A 17,295-nucleotide genomic window follows, 5' to 3' on the forward strand; every position below is an offset into this window, starting at 1 on the left:
CCTGCTTTTCATCCAGAATAAAATTCTAGTCTCATTAAAAACACTCTGCTCTTCCTATTTTGCTAATGGTACAATTTTCAAATTGAACAAAACGAGAAAAAAAACTGAATTAAAATAAAAGAGGAAGAGCAGAGAGGAACAGAATTTTAGCGAGACCAGCGTTTCATTTTGAGAAAGCAGGGAGGGAAGGAGGTTAAGGGTTCGATAGAGAAGAAAAAAAGAAGAAAAGTAGCAAATCTATCTTTTCCTCGTCGCACTTGCACCGATGATGGGAAGGATAGATGAAGATAGAAAATGTCTGTTTGTCCCGGAAGACGCGTGGCACGAGTCAGGTAGCGTCGTACGCGAGCAGCCCAGCGTCGAACGTTTCGCCAATCCAGCAGCAGCAAACAGGGTCCGTGCGTTCGGCGAGCCCCCGAGGAGTGACTCTTCGTCAACCCTCGCAGTTCCAACCACGACCTGCCTCCTGGACAGGCCAGCAAACGCCGTCGTTAACCTCGCAAACCTCTTGGGGCTCCCAGCAAGAAACACCAACGATTGCCCCTTCCTGGATTCCTCCACAGTCTGCGGCCACCGAGCAACAATTCACGATCGCGGCTGATCAACCGAGAGTCTGGGAACCCGCCGTAACTCCAGTAGCGGCAACCTCGCTTTCCGCTCAACAGCATCAGCGCCCTCTGTCTTGGACGCCTCAGCAATCTACATCTCCGTCCATCATTCAGCAATCCCCCACTTTAACCGAAGTGCAGCGCCATCTCTCGGAGGTAAGAGTCCCCTCCACCGCGTCGATGGTGCCTGATCGTGGGTTTCGGGTAACCCCCCACCACCATCGCATCCATGCCTTCGTTCTTCTAGGAACTAACCTTCCCTCCCCTCCCGCCATTTGTATCGCCAACATCGCTGCAGGATCACTTTGGACGACGAACTTCGCTCTTTGTTTGTTAAGAAAACCGATATTTCATTCCAGATTCGGTTTCTTCCCCCACTTGCTTCTGGACAATTTCGGCAATGTTTATCCTTCGCTAAATGTTTATTTTTTTGTCTTATTTTGTCCTTGAGTGGATCAAAAAAAGTTTTATTTCTTTCTTCTTCATTTCCAGCAACACTCCCAGGAAGCATACGACCGACCCCAGGGCTATCCCTTTGCTGCTAATTTTGAGGCTCCTCCATCGACGATCACCCTTAGGCCAGTGGCACCAATCTCCCAGGTAATATTAATTTTATGCGATTGTTAAATTAAGCTTGCAAGAAGATATTTTGACAAATTTTTAGTTGCTTAAATCAAATCGTCAACGTATACCGATGGTAGTCTCGTCTAATTTCATGATGAATGTAATTTCGTTGGGTTTGTATTTTTTTGGCTAATTTTTTTACTTTAGAATTTTCTCGTGAGCATACTGTAATATTGGTATTAATCACGCGAGCCTTCACGACGCTGCGCAAAACTTCAACGAGTAATTTGAGATCAAGAAGAACAAATATTCCCCTAAATGTGAAAGATTTTTTGGAAATACTATAATAGCGCAACAAGGACAAATTTGAAAAATTTTTTGTGGCACTATTATAGTATTTCCAAACAATCTTCTATATTCATGGGAATATTTGCTTTTTCTTGATCTCAAATTATTCGTTGAAGTTTGACGCTGCATCGTAAAGGCTCGCTTTTTCAAAATTATTGATGGTAAATAAAATATAATTATTAATATCTGATTTTTTTTTATCTAATTCGAAAAATAAGCTTTTACGTCAATTAAGCAGATCGATACGAGCTAAATTGGTCCCTATGAAAGTATTCAAATTTCTAAAATTGGAAAAGATAATTTTGAAGTACTTTTTCGACGTTTAATGTAGCCCCTTAATCGTAAAAAATTATGAGTACAGTGTACTACCTCTCATTGTTTTGAGGATTCTTTGAGTAACTAATTAACTCACAATGCACTAATAAACATTAGGTAAACAAAGTCAATAAATCATTCAAGGATATAATAAAGATTAAATACTAACCACTTATGTTTAATATTTTCGACATATAATGTCCTCGCCTATATTTAACGAAAGTGATCTTCTTTTCTGCAAACCTGTTTTCAGTGTCGATGACACTCACTTTTTTTGTAACTGTCCACTGAATTAAGGCAAACATTTTAAATTTTCAAGTAGAGTATTTACCCTGTCACACTCTTTCTTTGTCAACATAGGACTTTAAACGACTGGAAAAGTTGACGATCAAAGGAAGGAGAAATTAAACCTTTGATATGATTTATTTGCAAGAGATTGCGCTTGCGTCTGTTTCTATTACGAATTTTATTTTGTATCAAAATAAACAGACGTCGTATTACACTAATTGTATCAAACCAATCTGATAGCTGTCGATCAAACTATACCAAAGTTCAATAATAATTATCGTGCCGAAGCGCCAATTATATTTCAATGTTTATTCAGACTATAGTTGAAATAGAATATGGAAAATTGATAAAAAACAGAAACAAAATTTTTATTCATTTTAGATATAAAATTTTTCCGTATTAAGTATAATGTTACCAGCTCAAGGTTATTTAAATAAATAGTTAGTAAGTGTTATAATATGTGCAGTGATGAGTCGGATACCCATCTGAGTATGATACAAGAAAATCCCACAATAGGCGATCATTTGGATGAGAGCAATTTTAATTATACAAAATATATAAATAATCAATTGAATGAAAACTATATTTTAATGGAAAACAATGATATTAAGCCTGATAATAATTCAGAGGAAACAATAAATAGTGGTGAGGATATGACGATAAATGATAAAAGTACTTGTATATAAATATTCCTTATTTTATTTCAGTTTTCATTCTTTCACAAAGATGTGTTACCAAAAATTAACATTTGTAAGTTACTTTTTGGATGGTTAAATATTAATTTTCTATTAAAATTTTTATTCATTTCAATTAATTGATTGAGCTGAAACTGGCAGTTAGAAGTAGCGGCCAGTCGACGACGCTCAGCGAAACTTTTGTCAGGGACTGTATCATTCTTAAATCTTCAAAATTAATACATATGCTAAACGCAAAGAGTAGTCAGGCTGAAAATTTGTACACGCATTCCTCATAATATATGCAATACAATACGACTATGAAAATTTTGGGGCAGCGCTTCCTATTTTATTTAAAAAATAAAAGCCTCCCAATCTTGCAAAATACGTGGAAGCCAAACGCAAAGAGTAGTGAGGTTGAAAATTAGTATATACCTTCCTCATAATATATGCAACACAATAGGACTATGAAGATTTCGGGGCAGCGCTTCCTATTTTGTTTAAAAAATAAATGCCTCTCAATCTTGCAAAATACATGGCAGCCAAACGCAAAAAGTTTTCAGGCTGAAAATTAGTATATATCTTCTTTATAATATGTGCAAAACAATAGGACTATGAAGATTTTGGGGCAGCGATTCCTATTTCGTTTAAAAAATAAAAGCCTCCCAATCTTGCAAAATACGTGGTAGCCAAACGCAAAGAGTAGTCAGGCTGAAATGTGGGTACCAAATTACCCTACTTGGAAGTCATGATCTCTGAAATACCAAGGTGTATCATGCTGAGCACAATCATTCCTGTGTCGGGAAGTTACGTCGAGTAGGTGTCGATTACGTAGTTTGCCCCTCCTGTGAGTTCCTGGTGGAGAGGGGATGCCATTGAGGATCGTGTTTGTGGTGTTTTTGGATATAGATTTTTAGTTTTAATTTTAGTTTAATTTTGTTTTTAATTTTGTTTTTAATTTTTTCTTAAGTTTAATTTTATGTTTAAGTTTCTCCCCTTTTTTTTTAGCTTACTTGTTTGGTTTATTGGGGTGTATCCCCTTATTATAATTTATTTTTGTATAATTGGTGTATTTTATTTAGATGAAAATAGAAAAAGAATACAGTTACTTAAAATTGGAGACATTTCTAAAATTTGTAATAAGAAAGATCGCATAAACATTAAAATTAAGCGAACTGCGCCAATGCAAATGAGTACTCAACAATACTGCTTATCAGCTATGGCCATTATAATAGCCCAAATAGAGCCATACAATAAAACTAGAAATAATTAAGAGACATGTATTAATTGTTAAAATATATATATTTTATATAAAAGTTTTCTTTGTTATTAACATAAAAATGTATATTGACAATGTTAAATGGGAAGAACAGATTTTATTTTTTAATTGTATAACTATTATATTTTCCGTCTTTATAATCAGAACAATATATTTTTCAAATGACCTTTTCATATTTGTTTTATATCCATAAAATAAAATTCAAAATTGCAATATTTAAAAACAAATATAAATCTTTCGATGCTTCTTCTTTGTTTCAACATTAGCATATTTCGTATTATCATCCCTTTCAAACACACACACACACACAACTCATCTCCCCTGCTATCTAAACACCTATCTATCCTGTATTCATATCATATTTTTAACCAAAATAGGAAACGCTGCCCCAAAATCTTCACAGAACTATTGTTTTACTTATATTATAAAGAAGATACATACAAATTTTCAGCCTGACAACTTTTTGCGTTTGGCTTCCACGTATTTTGCAAGATTGGGAGGCTTTTATTTTTTGAACAAAATAGGAAGCGCTGCCCCAAAATCTTCATAGTCCTATTGTATTGCATATATTATGAGGAATGCGTGTACAAATTTCCGCCTGACTACTCTTTGCGTTTAGCATATGTATTAATTTTGAAGATTTAAGAATGATACAGTCCCTGACAAAAGTTTCGCTGAGCGTCGTCGACTGGCCGCTACTTTTGGCCGCCAGTTTCAGCTTCATAATCAACTAGCACCTTAAATATATACAATTAATTCATTTTTTTTTCTAGAATTATATCTTTAAGGGGAATCTGTATATCGACATTACAGAGCGAAATCTTGTGCCAAACGAAACGGCCTCATTTCTTAACAGATTTTAACGTTTAAGAACCTTTTTGGAAGCGCCAAAAGATTATATAGCGATCTTCGTTGGTCCATTTTTCAAAAAATGAAAAACTAAAAAAAAATTTTTTAAAAAGTGAAATTTAAAAAATCGGCCAACGAAGGTAGCTAGATAATCTTTTGGCGTTTCCAAAAAGGTGCATAAACGTTAAAATCGGTTAAGAAATGAGGCCGTTTCGTTTGGCGCAAGATTTCGCTCTATAATGTCGATATACAGATTCTCCTTAAGGGTGGCTTTAAATGGTGTGTGGTGTAACACGCTTGCAGAAACAATCATCCTTAGGTAAAAAAGAAAATAAATTCAGATCTTTGCGACGTGTCTACATGATAAGATAGGAAAATTATAAGACTATATGTAAAACATATGAAAGATGTTACCGTTAGGCAAAACAACAAATCATTTCTCTAAACACATCTCTTGTAATTATATACAACTCCAGGTAATATATTCTAGCTTGTTAACAGCTTTTTGAAACTCGGCAACCTGAAACATGTTTAACTCACGTGTGTCATGACCACCAGAATTTACATGATATATCACCATAGTAGTGCCTTCCTTTCAACTTAATCTATAATTTTGTAAAAAAAAAAGTGATTAGATTGAACAAAACCAAGGGAAGAAGAGGGTGGTTAAATGTAGTGGTATCGTAACAGGCCAACAGTATGAAAATTAAGGTCTTATAATGAAGCATGCTTCAGCCCATACTGATAGCCTTTTGCATCGTCCCCGTGCTCTCTTTATTGATCGAGAATCACTTCTGGTTTTGGCACAAAATGATCACTTTTTCTAAGCTGTTATAGTGTTGTGAAGCAAATTAACCCTTTTGCTACGGCGGTCCTCGACGCGAAGTGCCTTGCTTGGAACGAAGCACCGTACTGAGCCTTGAACATTCGGAGCCAAGACGTTTGTCTCAAAAAGGACTTTTTAACATTACTAACGCTTACAATTGTTTGCGAACTGAAAAAATGGAGTTGATAGGTTCTACCTTGATTTCTTATTTCATTTCTGTAAGAAATGCAACTTTTCTGCTGAGTGACTATAGCCACCCGCCGTGTCCATGCGGCGTTTTGTGGCAGGTGACTATAGTCACCCGTAGTAGCGAAAGGGTTAAGACGGCGACGACACGGAAATTAAATATGCTTCCGGTTGGCAAATAGTAAAAGGCCTTCAGCAAGCTAGAAGATCGCGTTAAATGCTGTGTAATTATGGGGGATGTATTTAAGGGAATAATTTGTCTTTTTATTTGAAAAATGATTCTTTTGTGTTTCTTACACATAATCGTAAAACTCTACTGTCACATCATGAATATAGATGGATCCTTATACGACATCGGTATAAGCCCACCTATACACACAAGTGTTGCGAAGATCTAAATATTTAACTTTTTCTATTTGTAGGTGTACATTTTTTGGATACTAGGTTACTCCATACACCATATAAACCATGTTTCCAGTAAATGACGTGCTAAATTGATACATACATATTCATTTTGTTTTATAATATAAATGAATGCTTAAATGAAGAAGTCTTCTATGCAAAACTGGAGTTTTATGAAAGCGAGGAAAACGATAATCCGGATGAAATTTTTAAAGGGATTAGGAGACTTTAGCATCGCGAAATAAATCACTTATTTCACCATTTTTTTTTACATTTGGTGACACTTTTAATGAAAATAAAACAGTAAATTAATAAAAACGCTTTAATAAGTATATATAAATTTTGTCATACCAAAAAAGTTATAGATATGGGTAAGTACATCAGCCAGTTTCACGGATGACCTTTCAGAAAAAGGTTGGTGGCGTTGAGCAGCATAACTCAGTAATGGATCATCTGAAGATAAAACTTAAAACCAATATGAAAAGTAGAGTCTTGTCTGGGGTCCGTGATCGAAGGATTTGAAAATATAAATATTAGAAACAAAATGGCAGACCTTTAAACTTGAAAATTCATTTTTGCTCAAAATTATTTGTCTTTTCTTAATAAAACAAAAAGTAGTAAAAGGAATAAAAAAACCTTTTATCAGAGACCTCAGACAAGACTTTACTTTTCATATTAATTTTAAATCTTATCTTCAGATGATCCATTACTGAGTTAAGCTGCTCACCGCCAGCAACCTTTTTTGGAAAGGTTATCTATGAAATCAGCTGGTGTACTTATCCATATGACTTTTTTGTTGTGAAAAATTTCACATATACTCATTACAGCCTTATTATTAATGTACTCTGTTTTATTTTCATGAAAAGTGTCACTATATGTGAAAAAAGTCGTAAAATAAGTGATTTATTTCGCGATGCTAAAGTCCCTTAACCTCTTAATGATAACAACGATCCTCCCTTATTTATTGACGCCCCGCTTAAAAAAAGAGAGAGTGCTTGCGCTATAATAAGCATGACTATGTGGCACAATATTATAAATTCGTTGCTTTCGGATATTTTGAAACTAATAGACCTATATTGTATAAAAAAAATTTGTTTTAACAGTGTGCAGAAACTTCAAAAATTTATTAAATCTGGTAATACAATCAAAACTCTATTATTGCGAAACATTTGAAATGTACATCGGAAGATGAGAATCGTCTTGAATGTGGCCGAAATGATGAAATATTGCATTTTCTTCAAGTCCTCTGTTTATCTTAACCCGTCAATGGACGCGCGGGGTGTCCAAAGCACTCCAAGAATAGAAATCTATCGGTAACTAAGCGAAAAATTGGTGTAATCACTTACAAGTATTAGCATTTAATTAATAAAAATAACTTAAAGAAATGCAATAGCTATTATATACCAAAGGGAACATCGCATAGATGATATTTATTGAAAAATGAATTTGAATTTGTAAATATTTTACGTCAAGTAACGAGAAACAAATGGGGAGTCCAAGGAACCCAACGCGCCTACTATAGTGATGCTCACGACAGTCTCGCTTTCGAGAGTCTCGCAGCGTCTTGTCTCATTTTTGAGACAAAACTCAATACGAGAACAATAACATTTTGCGCGAGATGTGATGAGACTTTTCTTGGTCCCGTCTCGTGTTTGTGCTCAAGTCTCGCAGGTTTTAGGCTTTCGAGTAGGACATGACGCGGCCGATAGTCACATCGTGTCACATTTACAACCCTCTGTTGACGCGGCGCGAGTATTGATACGCCGCGAAATCGCACCCTTAAAGATGTTTACCGACAATTTCTATGGTAGCAATAGTCTGATCTTTACGACCAAAGGAACACTGCCGCCCATAATGAGGAAGACGGGGGGATTTGTTACGTTTAACAGTCTATAATAAACTGGGCTTTAGTGTTTGTATATTAACCAACAACAAACTCCCCTAGAAAGGACTTAGATAAGTCAGTACAAGCGCGAAAGTCAGTCTGTTCAGTAGTCTACCAAAGTTTAGAAGTATTCTGAAATTACAATCAAAATGAGTGGACAGAAAAGAAAGCTGAGTGAATTAGAGGAATTTGAAAGTGAAGAAAATGTTGCAATGCAGCATAAAAGCAAATTCGATGCTTTTTATAAAATTGATTTGGCAGAGTTTACAGGCGATAAACAAAATAGATTAGCCTCTTGCAAGTTATGCATAAAGCCTGTGATGATTAAAATGACAAGTGGCAATACGAATGGAGTAAAGAAAGATTTGAAAAGTAAACATCCCAAAGCATATATGGAATTATTTCCAGATGAAGTAAATTTAATTGCAAATACTTCTGGATTTACAATTGATAAAATGTTTAGTTTAAAAGAGGTAAGAGTAGATACTATTTATTGTAACGTCGTATTTCGCGGCCTGGCCAAATAAGTGCTTTCACTAAGGTTATTACCTAAAAACGAAAAGTATCACTTATGGGCCTTGGTTTGCCAGGGGATAGGCAGTGACCAGAACCGACGCACAAGGCACACGGAGGGAGTTATTGGCCGGGTAATCAAATAAGCGAATGATTAGTTTCTAAAAATACAGCTTTACTTTAATTATTACGGATCAGCAAACGTTCTCATAGTTACAATAGGGTATTCCCTACGTTGTATTAAAATGATAATAGTTAATTATATAAACTTGTTATTTATAATGAAAAGGAGATCAAGTACAATAAACCGTTTACAAGGTGTTGGGCGCCAGCTTGCTAAATCCGTTAATATGACCCTCCGCGGCTGACCGGCTTGAGACTCGTCTCATGCGTGAACCAAGACGCTTTGTAAATTTTACTTAAAATAACGGGGAAACGGCTAGGGCAAGGATATTCGAACGGGCTCGCGTCGGGAAAACTTCGAGAAGGCTCTGGATCGCCTTTCTCCGACGAGGGACTACACCCCGTCCTACAACGTATTCCTAGAATACAGGGAATCCCTACGCGATTCGCGACCCGTCCATTAGCCCACTGCTCTTAAACCGCTCCCGAAAACGTAACAATTAATAAAAAGGAGCAATATCCAAATTAATTAATTACAAAATACCTGATATACGCTCAATACAAATATAAGAAAAATCATGCGAGTAATAATACCGGACGAAACTCAAGGAAAGAGGAGTATAAGATTAAGGAAGCCTGACTTCGCAAGTTCAAGGTCAGCTTTACCTGGAATCAACTATATATTCAGACAAAATGGGGATCCATGCAGGGGCCTTTTTAAGGACTACCACGTGCTAGACGGTCCTTCCCAAGTTCTGCTTTCCTTCCATGCTTCCTGTATCGGGTCCATTTACCATGCTACACCTTTTTCCTTAATAACCAGGGAATCCTTTCAGTGAAATCGCTATGGCGCACTATTACAAGTAGAGAAGAAATAGAAAATACTAAACAGGGGGGTACCCTTAACGACTCAACAAGACACAACTACGGCCCACAACCGGCTACGTAGGGCCCAAAAATGTGAGTGTCGTCCGGCAATTATGGCACGCGAGACAATGTATTCTGCGCATGCGCGGATCTATTTTATCATCGACCGCGATTAAGATTAATACGCGTGATTGTCGCTAAGCCCGGCAGGTGATGTTCCCCCTCCCGTTTACCGGACTAACTGAAAAGATGAAATACATATAAGTGACGAACATTATATTTCGTCACATTATATACTTCATGTTTGCGTACAGAGTGTAAATAAATGAGTGCATATCACTAACAAAGGATACTCGCGATGTTAGTTGCAAAAAAATAGTCATGGCCGAAGAAAAATTCGTAAATTTAATTTGCTCGTGTTAATTGTTGAAAATTGGTATTTTTAGATTAAATTCAATCTTTTCGCAGTTGCAAATCGCTGTAACGTCACGCAAGTGCCGTTATATTAACATAAGTTTCCATTCATGAATAATATTTAATATTATCCACTAATTTACTCTCAATATCTAACATAGCATATGTGTAATATTCCTTTAATAGTTATTTTTTCCTTCCTCGTACAACACACCAATTCTGCATCATGGGGAATTGAAATTAGTCATCTTTAAATATTAACACGAGCAATTGAACTTCACTGATATTTTCAAAATATATTATAACCTGAATCTAATCTCTCATTAGACAATTTGATTTTTTCCATTTGTTTTCAATTACAAAATTTCATTAACGTTATCATATTACCCTGCATTTTAGGCTTCATCAATTAAGTCTAAATTTAATTAAAACACGGCCATCGTTGATTGGATGGCACATAAATATCTGCCATTTTTTTTTAATGATGAGGAGACGCAGCAATTTTGTAAACAAATATCTGGAGATTTTCCAAAAGGTGCTAAATTAAAACGATTAGCCGTAGCACAATTTGAGTACCTACAAACACAAATGGTTAAAATGCTAAAAGAAAATTCATCAAAATTATCATTTACGATAGATGGATGGACATCTATCAGTGGCAAATCGTATTACGGCATAACGGTACATTTTATTGATGACGATTGGGTGCTACAATCCATCACTTTTGATTTTGTCCCGTCTTATGGAAAACATACTGGCAAAGATATTGCCATGACTTTTTTTAAATGTTTAAAAGAAACAGATTTAACCTGCAAAATACAGGGAATAACCATGGATAATCCCGCAGCGAATACAGCCTTCATTAGAGAGCTTGGAATATTAATACCGGAACTAAATATAGAAAATTGCCATTTTTGGTATTTTGGTCATATCATAAACTTAGCTATACAAGATTTGTTAAAATTATTAAAGCTTAATTGTGAAGGAGATGAAGAATTAACTGATACTGACAATGAGTCAGAGGAAGATAATTTAAAAAATGAGATTGAAGACAGCTCTAATGCGATAAGTAAAATACGCTCCATTGTTTCGAAAATCAAAAGGTCAGAGCAACTTTTGATTAAGTTCCGAAGTGCGTGTGAGGCGACTGTTGATCCACATCATATGACATCTGTCTTGAATGTGCCAACACGCTGGAACTCTAGCAATGTTATGTTGCAAACAGCTATCAAATGCAGGCATGGGCTTCACATATTGTGCCAAAATATTACCGACTTAAGGCCGTATACTCTTAATAACGAAGAGTGAACAATGTTAGAAGAAGTCCATAAAATGTTAACAAATTTTCAAATATTGTCAGAAAAGCTTGGAGGAGAAAAATATGTCACCTTACCTATGGTGATCGTGTGTATCAATTTGTCAATAGACAAATTAGAACCACAAATTTTCGAATGGGACAGAAAAGCCAATAGAACTACTGTTGATGAGCTCCTCATCATAGCGTTTCAAGCTGCGAGAGATAAGATTTTAAAACACTACAGAAAAACTAATTGGGTCTATGCTGCAGTTTTAATTCTTGATCCTCGACACAGAATAGAAACCTTTGAGATGACAAAATGGGGCCAAGAATTAAAAACATCTTCTGTTAAAAAATTTGAAGATATGTGCAAAACCTACTTCGGTCTATCAGAAGAATCGCAGTTAAAAAAAAACAGAAATGGAGAAACATGACCTTCAACTTATATGAAAATCAGATTTTATAATCGATTTTGACGCGTTTTACGCAACGAATCAAACATCTGCTGAGGACGAATGGAAACAGGAACTTAAAAAATATTATTCGTTCCCTAGATGCGTTAAGAACATTGAAATTCTGCAATGGTGGAAAATTAATTCTTCCGAATTTCCTGTTTTAAGCTTAAGGGCAAAATATTTTGTAAGTATACCCGCCACATCCGTTCCAGCGGAAAAATTGTTTTCACGCGCGGCGCTGATTATAAAAAACACCGAAATGGCCTAAATAATGAATGTGCACGATATTTAGGTATTATGCCTGAACGATTGGGTGAAAAATAAACAAATTTGCAACAGTGAACAATGAATATTTAAAAATAAGGATTTTCATATTAAAATTTTATGTTGTTTATAATTATTTAGTCTATATTATTACTTTTTGTTTATGATTGTACAGAGCATTGTTTGAAATAAATATATTTTAATACATATAACCCAAATAATCCGATATCCTTTATTGAAAGACATTTATTCTCAATCAGATTTAGATAATTCAACTAGCGAGAGTTACACGAGAAGTGAGATGAGACGAGATTGACACACGCGAGACGAGACTCAAGACGAGCCTTCGTATTTAACTGTCGAGGCAAGACAAGACTTTTCAAAAGTCCCGTCTCGCTAGTCTCATGAGCATCACTACTTATTTACGTAAAACAAAAATACGCACCTATTGGCGGGTTAAATAAAAGCATTATATTCCCAGACACAATTAGTAGAAAATTTGAAGTGTAGATTTTCAAGAAATAATTATATACAATCCGATATTTATGACAGTGAAATATATAAAGAATTGAATTCGTCGAACAAAATTCTCAGTAATGAATTGAATATTTCTTTAACCTAGTATACTGATGGAATCTCGTCCTTTCATTCGTCAAAATTTTCTGTAAGGCCCTTTTTATTTATTATAAATGAATTAAATTATAAGAATCGTTATAAACCACAAAGTTTATTATTAGCAGGGTTATGGTTGGGTGAAAAAAAGCCCATTTCAAATATGTTTCTAAAATCAGCCTATAATAATATAAAATCTATGTATAAAGGTATTTTAGTTACATTAAATCCAAATTTTTAAGTAACAATAAGAGGTATAGTTCTAAGTGGTATTTGTGACTTACCTGCTAAGGCATTGTTCCTTAATATGAAGCAATGTAACGGGAAATTTTGCTGTCACAAATGCCTTACAAGGGGACGACGCCTTAATAATATTCATATTTATCTATACAACAAATTTATGGAAAGGAATGAAAATGATATTTTAAAGCATGCTAAATTAGCGAGTATTTCAACATTGGCAGTATTTAAAGTAAAATGAATCATAATTATCTCAACAATAGCTTACAAATTCATTAAAACTGCTGTAATAGATATAACGCATTGCGTTTTTGAAGGTGTAGTAAGGAGTTTATTAATGTTTTGGTTCGACTCAAAATTTCCAGGTAAAAATTTTTCAATTTCACATCACTTGACTGACGTAGATGAAACATTAAACAATAATAAACCACCAGATTTCTTACATAAAACTCCTCAGTCAATATCAAAGTATTTATAATACTGGGAAGCATTCGCGAATTAATTATGTGCTTTTTTTATTATTCCTTGCCTATTTTAGAAAATAAATGTAGTTCAGAAGTTTTTAATCATTTTAAATTAGGGATTTTAAGGATATCATTATTCTTCCAAAGACTGTTACCAGAAAAAATATTAATGCTGCACCATTATCTATTAACAAATTTGTTTCTAATTTTTAAAATTTATATGGTATTCAATATATGATATGCAACATGCATTCCTTACTACACCTGCTTCAATACGCTATTGATATTGGCCCATTATAGGTAAGTTCTTGTTTTCCATGGAAGATATTAACGGAAAATTAAAAAGGTTTATTCATGGAAACAAGCAATTACAGTTACAAATATGTAATAGTTTATTGAATTATTTCAGATTATTTATGTTCTTAAACAAAAATTTAAACTAAAATTCTGGTGTGTACAGTTTTAACGAATCACTAAAATAAACTAAGTATAGACTAAAATTGAATAAAATAACAGAAAACATTTTTATGGTTGGAATAAGAAACTCATATAATATAAAAAGTTAGATAAAATTGCTTTGAATAACATTAGAATAATAACCAAAGACAAATCGTTTCATAAGTTCTTCCGGTTTAAGAAAAATAAATATACATACTGTTCAAAAGAATACGATAAATCGTTAAAAAGAGATTCCCCTATTTATTCATATATTTGCAAAAATCAAAAATGTTTCGGCCCAATTCAATATTTTATCAAAATTTTTAGTTGTGCATATAAGAATATTTGTAATTATGGTGAAGCAGTTATTGCACTTATTAATAAATTTTCTATTATTCAAAAGGATTGAAATTTAAAGTATATTCGATTAGTCGTAGAACCAAATATTGATACAAAACCAATTAATGCAAAAGCGTTGAAATCAAGGTTTTTTTGTACAAAATAGTACTTTGAGTAACAATTAAACTTCAGGTAAGGCTGAAGTTGGCAATCAGTGTCACTCCGTGTAACACATGGACACACGGTATAACATAGAATTACCATTATGAATATTACCTATGAAATAAGTTAATATAAACTTTGAAATACATATTTTTATAGCTTCTTATAAATTGAAAACTAATATAATTTGTATAACGATAAATGACCTTGATCATCCAGTATTCAATTTTATATTATTAAAGATCAACTAAGTTTTTTCAAAAAGAAGGAAATTTAAAAATTTTTTTAATTATGTATTCTTCTAGCAAATTAGCTTCAGAATACGATGACAATAGTTTTAAAAAGATACGCGGCTTTTTTATCAATCTTCTAAGACTGAAGACGACACTTTGCTTAAAATCAGGCGTTTTCCAACAGAAGAACCCTTGTTTCAATGAGCTAGAATTATTTTTCATATATTTTTTTTTATCATGTATTCTTATAACTAATCTGGTGTAAGAATACATGATTCAAAAAATTATCAAAATTTCTGGCTCATTGAAACATACATCAGAGGATTTCGAAACTTTAACAATTTTGGCAAATTGTTTTATTTCTATTATTCTTTCTTTAATAGATGATGTATGAATTACGTCTGATGAAAAGATAACATTTCTTAATATTTGTTTGCACAAGTGTTCTCACTATACTCACTGAAAATATTTGAACAAATATTATACAAAATTTAGTTTTCCTTTGTAGGAAGCAAACTAATACTTATGTTAGCACAATAAACCATGCCCTGCGACCTTCCCAAATAATATACATATATACTTCATGTGAATGTTTGAATGTGTGAGAGACAAGAGTATGAAGCAGAACAAATGTACATTAGGGTGGCCATAAAAAAATAAAATTTTTTTCCGGTGCTTTTATTTAGTTAAGAATGATGAAAAAAAAGGAACCAAATTTTTTTAGATTTTATTTAAGCCGTTAAAAGGTGCCGATATCGTTTTTAAAGTTAAAAACCCGATGTTCTTCCACTTTTTCGAGATTAGATGAAAACCAAAATTCCAATAGGTTTTTAATTTGTCAAAAATGATGAAAAAAAGAGATCTTCGAGTTTGTAGAATTCTTTGAAAACGTTAAATTATGCCTATATCGGTTTTAAAATTAAAAATTTAGATTTATTGAAAACGATTTAACGAAATTATGAATTAATATTGTGCTTTGAAAAGTTCTTCAGTTAAGTTACAAGAAAATTAAAAAAAAAATACATTAATCCATTTCACAAAGCTTTAAGATAACCTTGATCTGATCTTCATGGTACATACTACTTATCGGGATCACTCACGCGTGCTCTACCGACAGTACATACTGGTGGTAAAGCACGATTGAGGGATCCCGTTAAGACTAAATAAACAATAACAGGTAATAAATCTGTTTGTACCCTTTAATTATTGTCTATATATAGAAAACTAAGAATTTTTGAAAAATATTGTTCAGAAAATAATTAAAGGACAGAAATACAGATTTATTACCTGTTATTGTTTATTTAGCCTTAAATAGTATGTACCATGAAGATCAGATCAAGGTTATCTTAAAGTTTCGAAATGGATTAATGTATTTTTTATTATATTTTCTTGTAACTTAACTGAAGAACTTTTCAAAGCACAATATTAATTTATAATTTCGTTAAATCGTTTTCAAAAAATTTAAATTTTTCATTTTAAAACCGATATTGGCATAATTTAACGTCTTTAAAGAATTCTACAAACTCGAAGATCTTTATTTTTCATCATTTTTGACAAATTAAAAACCTATTGGAATTTTGGTTGTCATCTAACTTCGAAAAAGTGGAAGAACAACGGGTTTTTAACTTTAAAAACGATATCGGCACCATTTAACGGTTTCAAAAAAATCTAAAAAAATTTGGTTCCTATTTTTTCATCATTCTTAACTAAATAAAAGCACCGGAAAAAAATTAATTTTTTTATGGCCACCCTAATACACACATATACTGGGTGTTTTGCGTAAGACGTCCCAGAGCATGGATACAAAATGACGCGTATCTCTTCAAGAATTTATAGTATAGGCATTCGCAAACATATAAAAAATATTGATGTATCGATACAAAATGGACATCAATAGTGCACAGTTGATAGATCGTAACCATTAAGAAAATAATAAAAATATATACAGGAGCTTTTCTCGTGCTTTAACCCTTTTGGTGCCATACATATTTTACTAATATATGCTAAAAATGCCACTAAAAAAAATATACGTTCGAAGATAGTTAGAATGCAATATAATGAATAAAAGTATGAACACGGTAACACGGCTATCGCCTGCGAGCGCCAAAAGTGAACTGTTAAAAGGAGCGCTATCGTGACGCTGGCGTTTTTCACAACTAGCGAGAGCAGCGCGACGGCGCTCTTTGGTACTAAAAGAGTTAAAATATTTTTTTGAAAAGTCAGAATATACATTTTATACAACACGACGCTAATTATTCGAATCCTTTTTCAAAATTATAGTTGGCCTTACAGTTACATCTACAGGCCCGCTAAAAAAAACTGCACTAAAATTTTAAATTAAGATTCTAACAAAATTAACAATTAAGCAGCGCTGGTGTTTTGCACGAATAAAATACTTATTCGCGATCTCAAGCAAATTCAGATGGCAGCACAGCGCTGCAATATGACGGAAGCAATAGGAATAATACAAAATTTCAAAAGACCTTAAATAGAAGGATAAGTGTAATATTAAATGCTAAGTGTATTATTTATTGTGGGTTATTATCATATTATGAAAAATGTGCTATAATACAAGCACAAATACGAAAGATTTCCATATGTCATCATATAATATATCCCTATTCCATTAGTTCTTACAGGCGGCAGCAGC

General features: G+C 33.5%; 1 protein-coding gene across 3 annotated transcripts in view; it reads left to right on the forward strand.

The window, feature by feature from the left end:
- LOC136777786 (uncharacterized) overlaps positions 1–17,295 on the forward strand; it is a 77,057-nt gene that overhangs the window by 57,822 nt on the left and 1,940 nt on the right. For all 3 annotated transcript variants that reach the window (XM_066734371.1, XM_066734369.1, XM_066734372.1), the window contains 2 exons: positions 315–764; positions 1,101–1,208. In XM_066734371.1, the coding sequence (XP_066590468.1) occupies positions 315–764; positions 1,101–1,208 (558 nt within the window). The remainder of the gene's footprint in view (positions 1–314; positions 765–1,100; positions 1,209–17,295) is intronic.

The sequence above is a fragment of the Prorops nasuta genome, unplaced genomic scaffold (assembly GCF_024137725.1).
Source record: "Prorops nasuta isolate Cenicafe-Biocafe unplaced genomic scaffold, Cenicafe_Pnas_1.2 PNAS00011, whole genome shotgun sequence".
Classification (NCBI taxonomy): domain Eukaryota; kingdom Metazoa; phylum Arthropoda; class Insecta; order Hymenoptera; family Bethylidae; genus Prorops; species Prorops nasuta.